The 13803-nt window shown below is 37.8% G+C and overlaps 2 protein-coding genes across 7 annotated transcripts in view; both read right to left on the bottom strand.

Moving 5' to 3' along the window:
* Positions 1-1661: 1661 nt before the first annotated feature.
* LOC128856630 (c-Myc-binding protein homolog) lies at positions 1662-2296 on the bottom strand. The gene has a single exon (XM_054091940.1). The coding sequence runs from the start codon at positions 2198-2200 to the stop codon at positions 1781-1783; it is 420 nt and encodes a 139-aa protein (XP_053947915.1). The 5' UTR covers positions 2201-2296; the 3' UTR covers positions 1662-1780.
* Positions 2297-7918: 5622 nt separating this feature from the next.
* Positions 7919-13803, bottom strand: part of LOC128858491 (potassium channel subfamily K member 1-like) — a 52244-nt gene continuing 46359 nt past the window's right edge. For all 6 annotated transcript variants that reach the window (XM_054094839.1, XM_054094837.1, XM_054094836.1 and 3 more), the window contains 3 exons: positions 13453-13662; positions 13165-13368; positions 7919-13074 (listed from right to left, as the gene is read on the bottom strand). In XM_054094839.1, coding sequence (XP_053950814.1) covers positions 12800-13074; positions 13165-13368; positions 13453-13662 — 689 coding nt within the window. In that variant the 3' untranslated portion in view covers positions 7919-12799. The remainder of the gene's footprint in view (positions 13075-13164; positions 13369-13452; positions 13663-13803) is intronic.

The following is a 13803-nucleotide window of genomic DNA, read 5'->3' on the forward strand; positions in this document are numbered from 1 at the left end:
TTTTAGAGGACTTAGAGAGACAATAACTTGAGATATATTTTCAGGGTGTCCGGTGGCAGAAATAGGTTTTATATTTAAAGTTTCTCTGTAACCGCTGAGCGTATGATGGGAGGGGATCGCGTTAGCTTCGTTATTCGTGTGGGTTATTTAGTTGCGATGTCTTAGTGGTCGGGTGGACAAAGTACGTTCTTAATCGAAGCTTGTTTCAAGGCCAATTATTGGGTTGCAACTTTCACGTTATGTTTTTATTAGTTGGTTTAGTTTAAATCACACAAATCACAATATTACCAAGCCATTCACTGAATTTTCAGAAACGTGTTTGTTTTGTATTGCAAAGGGACCTGACGTCAGACTTGTCAAAATCGCGAAAAATAAAGTAACTGTTTTGGGAAGGTGCCACCATTAATACTCAGTTCGGTTGTGAGACTAGATACCTTGTTGTTGTAGCAGCTCAAACATTCCCCGTACATCTACGACGAACGCTGCTGCTGGAATGACTGTCCTTGATCGTACATAAATCTGGGTCGTTCCGGTGACGTAAAACCGACTACCGTGCGAACGTTACCAGAGACATAAACGCGCTTGCTCCTTCAATGTAATGTCTTATCGACCGAAAGAAACGCACACCTATTCAACTCCCAATAATATCTTAGATTTCATACGAGAACTGGATCTGGATCATATGTATATACAACCGTTGAAAAATACTTAAGAACATTAGGTTCTGCATATTGTAGTAGGTTAAGGCTAAGCAGTAGCTATATGCTATCAAAATAGCAGTCCTACCATTGGACTAGAAAACCTCGGTTGATCTCCCATCTTTTCGAAATAAACTGATTACTGAAACCAGAATTGAGTTAAAGGAAATTACATATATAAATAAGTGAAGGAACACCGCACGATACTAACCACCTATTCGAAGTTTTTCTCCATTTCAGCTAGATTTTTATGATGCAGGCATATATTTTTTTTGCATTTCATCATCTCTATCATCGTGACTTAATACTTCGGTCATTCTAATTCGTTTATAAATATGCTGATTAAAAACATTTCTTGTCAGTTCGGATTGTCTTGGATAATTTTCTTTAAACCCACTCGCCTAACACCCCTCTCTCTGGACCCAACCTGTCGAAATAGCACGTTCCCGGGTCTACCGTTAGATGAGTTAGACGATGACGATCGGTGACCACCGCATTGAGAGGCAAAAAATCCGGGTTACTGCCGTGGGAATGAGAAGTGTCTACCGGAGCAGAAATTGCATTCGTAGCGTGTTGTTAAAGGATGATGTTTAAAACTAGATCTTGTGTTTCAACATCTACATATATCCCATGCTAATAGCACAAAAAAATGTTTAAATAGAAAATTAGTTCGAGTGACTTGCAATTTTTCAAATTTTTGGAATTCAACGGCGTGAAAACTTGTAAGTTTTATATTTTTGTGCCCATTTGAATATTTTTGTCTTCGAGGGAGAATACTGGCAAATTACCAGAATGGTAGTTACTGTCTTATCCTTACTGGAGGAAAAATTGAATTGCACATACACATTAATATGCCCCGAATAGCGTTGTGGAAACGCAGCCAAGTAGATAAAAAATTCGAATTCTGTTAATCAAATACGTATATTTATAATGTATGTATGTATGTAAATAATTACCTTCAAATTATTATTAATCTTGTTCAATCAATTATTTATTTCCTTTCAGACATCATCATTTGTACATTATTTTTATTTATCAATATTAAAATAAGCCATTTTGAATCGAAGTGAATTTGTTTAAACTTAGCTTATGCGTTGATTCTGTTGTCCGCCCACTTGCTCCTCACTATCAACTGCAGCGTTCAACGCATTGTTGAACTCGTTCGTCGCATTTTCAAACTCATCTGGCCCCGCATTTATATCTTGCAATTGTTCGTCCACATTGTCAATTCCAAGCTCTTTTAGTATTCCACGTAAGCGTCGAATCTCACGATGCGCGTCGTCCAACTCGTGCTCCATATTTTCAATTATTTCATCCGGTATGGGCTTATCACCCAATTCCTCCCGTATGAAGTCCAAAGGATTTTCTGGCTTCACCTTCGCTTGCAATAATTTGTTGAATATTTCGTTAAGTTTGCCAGTTATACCACATTCCCGCAGATATGCATGTCGCAGATCTTTTTTCGCTTCAGATGAGAGTTCTTCATTTAAAAGCACTTCCATAATTTTACTACTTTGGTCGAATAAAATAATACTAAAAGTCCTACGATGGATTGCAAAAAATTTGGTTGAGGTTAAAAACTAACGAAAATAACTGTAAATGTTTGACAGTTTCCATTTGCCATAAATATGGAGAGTTGGTGTTGTAGGTAAGGCAGTTTACTCATAACAAATGTCAGTGTTACCGCCACTCTTCAACTGAAACCACTGAAGTTTTATATTAAAATTTATATTAATATGAAGTAATTAATATTTATATACTTTATATGTTGACCCAAGCTCTAAATATATAAGGGAAAAATGATGATTTTTCAGGAGTAATAACAAACTGAAAATAATTTCAAGTAATTCTTAATCAAAAAATTTTGAGTAGAATCATTGTATGAGTGCGTGTTGCCAGTTATTAATCCTTTAAATACATCTATTTGATCTGGGAATATGATGGAGGCTTTAAGTTTTATAAGGTTTGAGGAAAGGAATTGAAAAAGGTTTAACTTTAATATTTTGAATTGGTCCACGGAAACATAGAACGGAGTTTTTTTCTAAATAAAGTTAATCAAAAGTCCTACAATAAATTTGTTAAATGTAGGCAGGAAATATGTAGGGACATAATTCTATGACGGCGAGGATATCGCGATACAAGGCAACATAGAACACAAAACGAAACTCATATTTTTTCGCTTGAATACTTTTAGGTAGTTCATAAGTCTTAGTCTTGTTTTAAGTTGTGAAAAATTATTATTATGGCGATAAAATTTTGATAAGAACATTAATCACATTGTGATCGACGGAAGGCATGCTTCATGTGTGCAGGATGTGCGAACGTTCCGTGGAGTGAACATCGACTCTGACCACTATCTTGTCGCAGCCAAGATACGCATGCGGTTATGCAATGCGAAGAACGTGCGCCCCACTACGCAACGAAAGCTAGACGTCGCTAAGCTGCTATCACAACGGACTGCCGAAACTTACTCCGCTCACCTCTCGGAGTTGCTCCTCCACGATTCTCTACCTGCAGACGCAGGCGGACTTTGGGCACATATATCCCGCTCTATGCGAGCTGCCGCTGAAAAAACCATTGGGTTCCAACGCCCACCTAAACGAAACCAATGGTACGACGAAGAGTGTCGCGAAGCTACAGCAGCGAAGAACGCAGCTTACAAAAGAACTCTGCAGTCAGCTGCAACGCGGGCCGTGCGAGATAACTACAGGGAAAAGATATCGGAAGAGAGGCGCCTCTTCAGACGCAAGAAGCGAGAACAGGAGAAGCGTGAGCGTGAGCTGCTAGAGGAGTACAGGGGCAGGAATGATGCTCGAAAATTCTATCAACAAGTCAAGCGTCTGACACAAGGTTTCAAGACCGGAGCATCAGCCTGCAGAGATAAAAACGGAAATCTGGTTATGGATACACAGTCCACACTGGGCATATGGAGGGAACACTTCTGCAACTTACTTGCTGGCGATGACGCACACAATTCCGACCCAGTAGAAGATGACCCGATACCGCCAATCGACGATAATTTGGACGTTCCACCACCTAGTCATGCCGAAGTCAGAGTTGCCATTCAGCGGCTCAAGAATAACAAAGCGGCTGGCGCTGACGGCTTGCCCGCTGAATTGTTCAAGACTGGCGGCGATGTGCTGATAGGGAGCATGCATCAGCTCATTTGCAAAATATGGCTAGCAGAAAGCATGACCGACGATTGGAATCTCATTGTCCTTTGTCCTGTACTGAAGAAGGGTGACCCGACGATCTGCACCAACTACCAGGGCATCAGTCTTCTAACCATCGCGTACAAGGTCCTGTCTAGTGTACTATGTGGAAGACTTAAGCCGTTTGCCAACACACTGATCGGGCCTTATCAGTGCGGCTTCAGAAGTGGTAAGTCCACCATCGACCAGATTTTCACATTACGCCAAATCCTGGAAAAGACCCATGAAAAGCAAGTCGACACCCATCATCGTTTTGTCGACTATAAAGCTGCGTTCGATAGCCCGATAAGGGATTGCCTGTACGCCACCATGTCTGAGTTCGGTATACCAGCGAAGCTCATACGGCTTTGCAGAATGACGTTGAGCAACACAACCAGCTCCGTCAAGGTAACCTCTCCGAGCCATTCAGTACCGTTCGAGATTTCAGACAAGGCGATCCACTGTCATGCAACCTCTTCAACTTCGTGATGTAAGGGGTGCTCCGAAAAGCAGGTGTGCATCGTAATGGCACTATTTTCTACAAATGTGTCCAGCTCCTTGCGTACGCCGATGACATTGACATTATCGGCCGCTGTAAGCGAGATGTCACGGCTGCGCTTTCTGCTATCGAGAAGGAATCATCACGAGTGGGTCTGGCGGTGAACGAGGGTAAAACAAAGTATATGCTGTCTACAACGCGGAACACACAGCGTGTAGGAACGCACGTCTTTGCGGACAACTATACTTTCGAAGTTGTGCCAGAATTTATTTATCTTGGCACCGCCGTTAACAGCAACAACGATATCAGCCTGGAGATCAAACGGAGAATCTCTCTTGCTAATAGGTGTTACTATGGGCTAAGTAAGCAATTGAGTAGTCGAGCCCTCTCTCGCATGACCAAACTGACACTTTACAAGACGCTCATCATACCCGTGTTGCTTTATGGCGCAGAGGCATGGGTAGTGTCACAAAGCGATGCAGCCGCTCTTGGGGTGTTCGAGAGAAAAGTTCTTCGTAAGATCTTCGGTCCTGTGCGCGTTGGCGAAGACTACCGTTCAAGAATGAACCACGAGCTGTATGAGCTCTACGCCGACATTGACGTAGTTCAACGCATCGCCATCCAACGCCGGCGTTGGCTAGGGCATGTCGTGCGTATGGACGAAGAAGCTCCAGCAAAGAAGGTGTTCGAGGGCGAAGTCCAAGGAAGCCGACGCAGAGGAAGACCATTGCTCCGGTGGAAAGACCAGGTGGAGGAAACCCTATGCTCGCTTGGTGTACAGAATTGGAGAAGGCGCGCGCGGAGCAGAGGCGCCTGGAGAGAGCTAGTGAGGTCGGCCGTAACTCGGTAACGGGTTGTTATGGCCACCTAAGAAGAAGACATTAATCACAGATGTGGCAGCTTAAAAAAAAGAATAGAACCCAAATCAATTGATTTAGAGCGGCAGCCCGTGGTAAATAAATTGTTAGAAGAGGTCACCAAATGGTTAAAGCTGCACAAACTTAAAATTAATAAAAAACAATTGAATTACAAACAAACAACAAAAACATAAAAAAATTACTAAAATCAAATATCTACACCCTTTTGGCTGTTTGGCCGAGCTCCTCCTCGTATTTGTGGTGTGCGTCTTGATGTTGTTCCACAAATGGAGGGACCTACAGTTTCAAGCCGACTCCGAACGGCAGATATTTTTATAAGGTGCTTTTTCATGGCAGAAATACACTCGGAGGTTTGCCATTGCCTGTCTAGGTGCGACCGCTATTAGAAAAATGTTTTTCTTAATTTTGGTGTTTTACTGAGATTCGAACCTACGTTCTCTCTGTAAATTCCGAATGGTAGTCACGCACCAACCCACTCGGCTACGGCGGCCGAACGTAAGCGCCAATTAGTATATTCTATATATATTAGGTGCGCAACTAAGTAATCGCTGTTTTTTTGATGAAAATACAACTTTATTCTGAAAAAATGGTGAATCATTGAAAATATTGCTCATCGCTGGCTACTACTTTTTCCCATCTTTCTGGTAGATCTCGTATACCGTCGCGGTAAAACTGTTCATCTTTTGAGGCTATCCACGGATCAATCCATTTTTTGATGTCTTCATATGAATGGAAATGCTGGTCAGCTAGACTATGTGCCAACGATCGGAACAGGTGATAATCGGACGGCGCAATATCTGGAGAATATGGTGGGTGGGGTAGGATTTCTCATTTCAGTGTTTCCAGGTAGGTTTTAACGGGTTTGGCAACGTCAGGCCGAGCGTTTCATGCTCTAGAATCATTTTTTCATGCCTCTAAGCATATTGGGGCCGCTTCTCGCGCAGTGCCGGGCTCCATCGCATCAATTGAAGTCGATACGGATCCCCAGTAATGATTTGGCTTGGTTTTAACAGTTAATAATAAAAAACACTAACTTGGTCCTACCAAATACTTAGCATAACCTTCGCTGCGTGAATATTCGGCCGAGGCGACGACGTAGAAGCATGACTGGGCTTCCATGACTTTCTTTTCTTTGGATTGCTGTAATGAATTCATTTTTTATCACTCGCCACGATGCGATGAAGAAAACCCTTCCTTTTTGCCGCTGGAGCAGTTGTTCGCAGGCGAAAATACGACGTTCAACATTCCTTGGCTTTAACTCATAAGAAACCCAATCCCCCTGTTTCTGAAGCATCCAAAGCATGCAATCGCTTGGAAATGGATTGGCGGGTAACTCCTAATTGAGCAATGCCTCTAATTCAGCGACTTCGAAGGTGTTTGGCCTTCCTTCACGCGGACGGTCGTCAACAATAAAATCACCATCTTTGAAGCGACGGAACCAATCTCTGCACGTTGTTTCTCTTAAAGCAGCGTCTCCATAAACTTTTTGTAGCTCTCGATGCGCTTCAGCCGCCGTTTTTTTTCAAATGAAAGAGGAAAATTAACACTTCCCGCATATGACGATTACTTGGCACAAAATCAGACATTTGCACAAAACCAAAAGTATATGTTACCAAAACAAAATCACTAATGTGTCGAAGCAGTTTGTTTACCATATGTCTAAGCTTAGTTTATGACGTTTATGTTATGTTAGAATCCACTAGCACACACTGCTGACTGCATCTATTGACAAATAGCGAGAACATAGTTGCACACCTAATACAGGGTGCGCCATCTCGAGCTTCGATATGGAAATATTGAATAACTTTAGCAACTAGCAAAATTGAATGTTTGTTGGTGTTTTTTATTTGATTTTGTCCTTTACAATCTGTTTCAACTGCACTTAGAACACAACAACCAACAAATGACCACCTTTACGAGCCACACAATATTGTGCTCTTTTTTTCGAATTTTCCATTACTTTTGCTAGCATTTCGGGTGATATTGCCTCTATTTCAGATCTAATGTTGGTCCTGAGCGCTTCCAATGTAGTGGGCTTGTTGGCGTATACTCTACTTTTTAAATAGCCCCACAAAAAAAAAATCCGGCGGCGTTAAATCCGACGATCTTGGAGGCCACTCAACATCGCCACTTTTCGACATCAACCGGCCAGGGAACTTTAGCTTCAAAAAGTTCATCGTTTTGATCGCCGTGTGGCATGGGGCGCTGTCTTGTTGAAACCAGAAGATCAACGAGAAGTTGCTACAGACCCCGATTCTTCAAAATTTTTAGTCAGATTGCGTATGGTGTTATCAGAAGGCACTTTACGACCGCGGTATTTTCGACGGTATGCACGTTGAGCAAGCACAATTGAACGACCATTTTCCAAATACATGGTCACAATTTCCGCGCGTTCTTTAGGTGTAAAGTTATTTATCGTTAAAATTGTACTGAATTGACGTTTCCAAATTATTTTTTCTCAAGTCCTTCTGACAATGGGTAGCAAAGTTATTCAATATTTCCATACCGAAGCTCGAGATGGCGCACCCTGTATATAATTCAGAAATTTGAGAAAATTAAAATATACGAGAAAAGTTAACGAATGCAACTTTAACGAACTCTGAGTGAAAACCACTGGTGAAAAAATTACATATTAAATTTAATTTTTACACACTACACATGATTAATTTATTTGCCCAACAAATTTTTCCAGATTTAACACCATTACAAATATTTTTATGGATGTACTTGAACGTGCTTAAAATATTTTAGGTATGTTTGTTTACATTTTCAGGGTTTTTAGCGAAATCTTCGCGCTCGCAGCTTTTTACAATATTTTTAATTAATATTTTCATATTTTCATAAGAATCATTCTTTTCATAAACAAAAATAGGAATTTATATACTATGTTTAATTAACAAAGTAAAAATGCGTACTAAGTTTGATGCTTAACTAAATTAGTTTGTTGTATAATGTCTTTAAATCCATATTAAGGAGTATATATATCCTTTATATATATATATATATTTATATATATACATATATTGTTTGTAAATGAGTGAAATAGATTCTTACTAAAATTGTGTGTAGCTGTATATTAAATTGTAGCGTTTTAAATTTATTTTTCTGAAAATTATAGTATATATATATAAGTATAATTAGGTGCTTACATATGAGTGTCCGCATATGTAAACGACTGCTATAATACAATATGAAGATACATAAATTTAAATATTCAGCATATACTCGTACATACATACATATGTGTAGTGATAAATACTATAGACCATACCAATAAACGAAGTAAATTCAGCTCGAAAATAAGATCATTATTTATTGGAAAGGCCTTTAGTATGCTATATACTCGTACGAGTATAATTCTTATCTTTTTATGTTTGATCAAAAAATATTTGTTGTTCTCATAATTTTGTGTTAGGTTTTTATTATTAAGTAATCTACATAAATATATATATTACGTTTGATATTATTGTGTTTATTGTTGTTGTTGTCATTGAATATTCCTTAAATATGTCTCGAATAAAGCATTGTCCATTATTTTCCGGCATTTCGTTATAACACTACAGTAAATACATACATACATACATATGAATACTTCTTATTAGCTGTTCGAGCTTGTATACGGTTAATTTACATTTTTTTAATAATATTTCTGTTTACCTCATTCGAAATGTAATTATCGTACTTACATGAATTATGATCGGTAAAAATAATTGAACTATTTAATTAATATGAAAAATACTTTCATAAAAAAAAAATAATTAAAATAATAATAACAATATTATGTATGTATTTCGACCTTTAGTGGAACGCTTCTAGCCTAACTGAAGAAAAAATTGTATAAACTGTGTATGTATCACACTTTAACTAAAAAAACGCTCATCGGAAATTGCCTTTAACCGATCGAAAAATTGATTTTCTCCGCAACTGTTCATAACCAAATTTAAAATTCCGCGCTTATCGCTTCAATTTTAAGCGCAGATACAACACTGCTACTACGAGTATATGTACAAAAAGCATATTTGCGCGTTTCGAAAAACATTTCGTGCTTAAGCTTATACCGTTATAACAATTACCGGTAAATTGTTACTCATTTGCTCTGTATGAGCATCAAAACATGGTGTCACTGTGGAGATAATAGAGAATAAGAAGGTAGCGCATAACGCTGTACCGCTACTAGTGAATATAATATGCTAGCGTTTGAGCTGACGTAATTCCCGATTTTTGTTTACTTCTTCCGTTTAGAAACAACTTTGTTTTTCCTATTATCGTCTTTGTTTACATTAACTTGGCGTCATTTTGTTTACCAATTTTCACTATTTTGACAATATCTTCTAAGTTCTCTCCCACAACTCATCTAGAGTTACATACGTCATTGTAAAGTTACGTTCCTCTTTCCATTTCAATCTACGCAGAGTGGGAGTTCTAATGCTGAAAACAGCGAAAAACGTACGCAGTCACTTACCGCAGCCCTTAAACTCAAGCTCATCCCCGAGCACAAAACCTCATCCCGTGAGTTATCAATACATCGGTTTGTGTGTGTATTTGTTTGGTTGTATCTACACAATGTTGCCATTGATATTTTTGCTTACACACTTTTTCACACATCCGCGTTATCAGTTACAATTTTTCATTGTTTAATAAACCAAACCCAAAAACCAACAAATGCAAATAGTTCATTTATCTATAATTAACATTATTCAACAGTGTTTTTAAGTTATTTTAATAAAAATTATAATTTTTCTAAGTTTATTTTGTAAATGATTTCGAAATGTACTGCTTGGCAACACTGTGCGGTGAGAGAGCAATCAGCTGACAGGGTATCATAGATGACTAGATGTGAAACTCTTTTTCTCGTGAGAGCGCTGAAAAATGTGCATTTTTTATAACATTTTCCAATATTGCCACACCGGTAGAAACATGAATTGGGTATTTTTGAACCAAAGGTCTGGAATTTTTAGTTTCCATACCACCATTGAGGTTAGTATTTAGTGTGCGGTTGCCCAATAGCCTTATATCACTCGTAACCCCCAACATATACTAAAAATAAGCACAATCCGGATGAAATATGTACATAAATAAGCAAAAAATTTAAAAATTTATATGTAAATGAAATTATTTAAAACTGATATTCATAAGTAATTTAATAATAATAAAGTTATGAACCCGAAAAACATAAGTTATAATTAAAAACATGACTTATTGCGATTTTTTAATATAACACAGAAAGTGGGTAACAAAAAACAAAAATTCTCAAACAACGAACAGAATAAGTTAAAGCAGATTACTTTTAATCTTCGTAAAATATCTCAAACTCAAATTAAATTCCCTTACCTACGCTTTTCATTCATAGAATATTTACGTATATACCAATTTACAGACATAAACCAACATACAGATTTCAATAAAAGTACATGTATGTACGAGTAAAATGTATTCATATGCATATGTGCATAAGACTAATTAAAGTAGAAGTTGAAAAGGATATAAAAGGCTTTGAAAAATTCTAAAACTCCCTTCAATTTAAATTATTACGTTTCAATTGAATTAATTTTAAGACAAATAATTATAAACATTTCAACACGTCATTTCTCCATTAAGCAAAAACGAACTGTTTTCGTCAGTTATTTTCGGCGCGTTTCTTCTGGCAGTCTGCCATTTCGCCTATCAGCTGTTCAAAATCCCATAATGTGTGAGTGCTGCCAAGTTTTGAAACGTCCTCATGGGCGCGCTCTCTCTCAAAATGAATAAGTTTCACATCTAGTCATCTATGCAGGGTATTACGGGAATTTTTAAATATCGTGAAATAATGAATTTTTCATTTCGATGGGGTTCTCATTAGTTTGATCGTAACAGCTGACAGGGGACTGCGTTTACGTCGTTCACTGTTTTCAGCATAACACGTAAAACCACATCCTTTGTTAGGTGCATGACCGAGCTTTTACTTGAAATTGTTGGTACGTTTCTCCAAATAGAATTCATGAGAAGCTCGTTCATGGCCTAAAAGCGTTCTGAGATTTGTCATTGCTGGCCGAAGTTCTATCGCTATAATGAAAACGTTTTTCATTCACTTGATGTTTCATGTTCACAGTGAATAATCGATTATGGAACCAAACGCTGTGGCGGCCGGAATTGGCGATACATAGTCCATCATATGCTGCCAGTAATTAACGTTTTCTGTGCCAACAACTTAAGGACTTTTTTGCTGCTTTATACTCTATTAGCCATTGCAGATGCAGTTGGGGAGATGGAGATCAAGAATTACCTATGTGTGTCTGGGAATTTATGGACGGAAACGGTGTATCGCCAATACCAAATTCAAATCAACTACTTTTTGTATGCGTTTAGCTAAAATGCACATATACTAAGAGCTAATGAATACTGGGTACACACTCTATTTAAGTTCTTTTCTACAACGGACTGTGAATTTGTTTAAGCTTAGCTAAGGTGTTTATGCTGTTTATGTACCCTCTTATTCCTCACTTTCAACTGCAGCATTCGTTGCATTGTTGAGCTTGTTCGTCACAAACTAATTTGGCCGCACACAACTGTATCTTGCAATTTTTAATTCTTTCAGTATACCACGTGCGCCACATGTATTTTCAATATTTTCCTCAGCATTCTATTTGATACTAGATCGGTGTCGATTGGAAATTTGAGTAGAAAAAATAGCCGACAGGCAATTCAGTCTGCTTACTAAAGACTATCCGTCAAGACCACTCCAGACAGAAATATCAGATGGAGCAAATTGTGATTTTTTAACTATCATTATTGATGCCATGAATTAATCTTTGTTTACCTAATTGATCTAAAATTATATTACAAATATAATATAATTCTTGAATAATTTTCTAGAACTCATAAGTTGATCTTCTAAAAATGGTTGCCACCAATGTTTTCTCCTTTTGTTAAGCAGGCACATAAATACATGGTTTTTGCTAATCATCGTCTACTTTGCTGATTCTACTCTACGCTATTCCATAAAGTGTGTGATACGAGTATTTATGCTTGAAATGTGTAGTCACTTGCAAGTTAGTGAAGTCTGATTCATAATGAGTTTATGAAATTTTTTCTACTCGTACAATATTCTCGATGTTATGGTAATCGCAAGAGAGAGGATAATTGTTATAAATATTTATTAGTGTAGTAGATAGTATTTAGTTTAGTAATTTAAATAGGTATTTTTGGTATGGATGCTGTTTGTTTTGTACATTTGAACGATTTGTCTTTGTTGTTTTTCTTTTTTTTCGTGATATGAGCTGAAATCTTTATGTACAAGTAAAAATTGTAAAACAAAGCGATAATTTTTGATAACCTCCTCAAAAGTTGGTGCAACCTGTGATTTACTTCAAGATACATTTGTAGACTGGATTTCTAGGTTTTATGCTATCGATTATTTTGTAATGATGTTCAACATTTAGTGGATATGCAGTGGGTCTGACAACAATATAATAGTGTTCTCTCTTCATAAGTGACTTGTTTTTAATTCCAGTTTCATTGACATCCCACCATAGTTATGGCTTCTATGCATGCACTTTATGGCACTCTTATGTCACTATTGAGAGACGACGGTGCTTCATCGGGACTGGGTGAATCGTCACCATGTGGCCGTATACGTACTATCGCGCGCCTAGTGTCCTCATCACGATGTGGCATGTACAGACCAGATGGCCCGGAATAGCAGGTTGTATTGTTGCTAGATAAGCGCAGTTTCTCCGTTTCACCATTTGTGCTCTCAGTGAAGAGTTGACCAAGATTTAATTGCGGTATATCATAGAAGATTGTCAATACAAACATCATTGCAATGAGACCTGAAGGGAAGTTTGGGAGAAATGTACTCATTTTAGTAAACACACATATTTTAGCTAATTTTGTATTAATTATTTTGATTCTTAACGCACCACATATCAAGTAAGAGCTTATAAATATTTTATACATCGAACGATTGTCAATGGTTACCCCGTCGCCGGGAATGTAATCGCCTAAGCCAATAGTTGTCAGCGAAATAAAACAATAGTAGAACGCATCCAAAACACCCCAGGTCGGTTCGATATAAGCGAAAATAGCCGTTGGTATAGCGAAGAATACGATAATCACAATTATAGCTAAAATTGTACAAAGTAGGAAAAAATGTTCAGTATGTATATATATATATATATAGAATACCCAAACTCCTTACACCCACTTACCAACAATACTCAGATGCAGCAAGCGTATATTGAAGGGCTGATAGAGATGACCCAATTTGGAATTTAAAGTGCCCAATAACCAGCTTGCCGGTACCAATAGACGCTCCACCATTGCGCTCAATAACACCAACGTGAGTGGAATGCCAATTGCCGCATAAATTATGCAAAATATTTTTCCCGTTTGGCTAAGTGGTGTTACATGACCATATCCTGTGCATAGGTAAACATATTTTAAATGCAAAAACCGAAAAGTATAACTTTTAATACACCAATGATTATATACATATGTATATGAGCATGTATACATGTATATTCTGCAGGCGTAATGAACAATTCAATAATTGAAAGAAC

This window comes from Anastrepha ludens, chromosome 3 (genome assembly GCF_028408465.1).
Source record: "Anastrepha ludens isolate Willacy chromosome 3, idAnaLude1.1, whole genome shotgun sequence".
Classification (NCBI taxonomy): Eukaryota; Metazoa; Arthropoda; class Insecta; order Diptera; family Tephritidae; genus Anastrepha; species Anastrepha ludens.

Coding starts and splice junctions, on each gene's coding strand:
- LOC128856630 (XM_054091940.1), bottom strand. CDS start 2,200: ATGGAAGTGCTTTTAAATGAAGAACTCTCATCTGAAGCGAAAAAAGAT.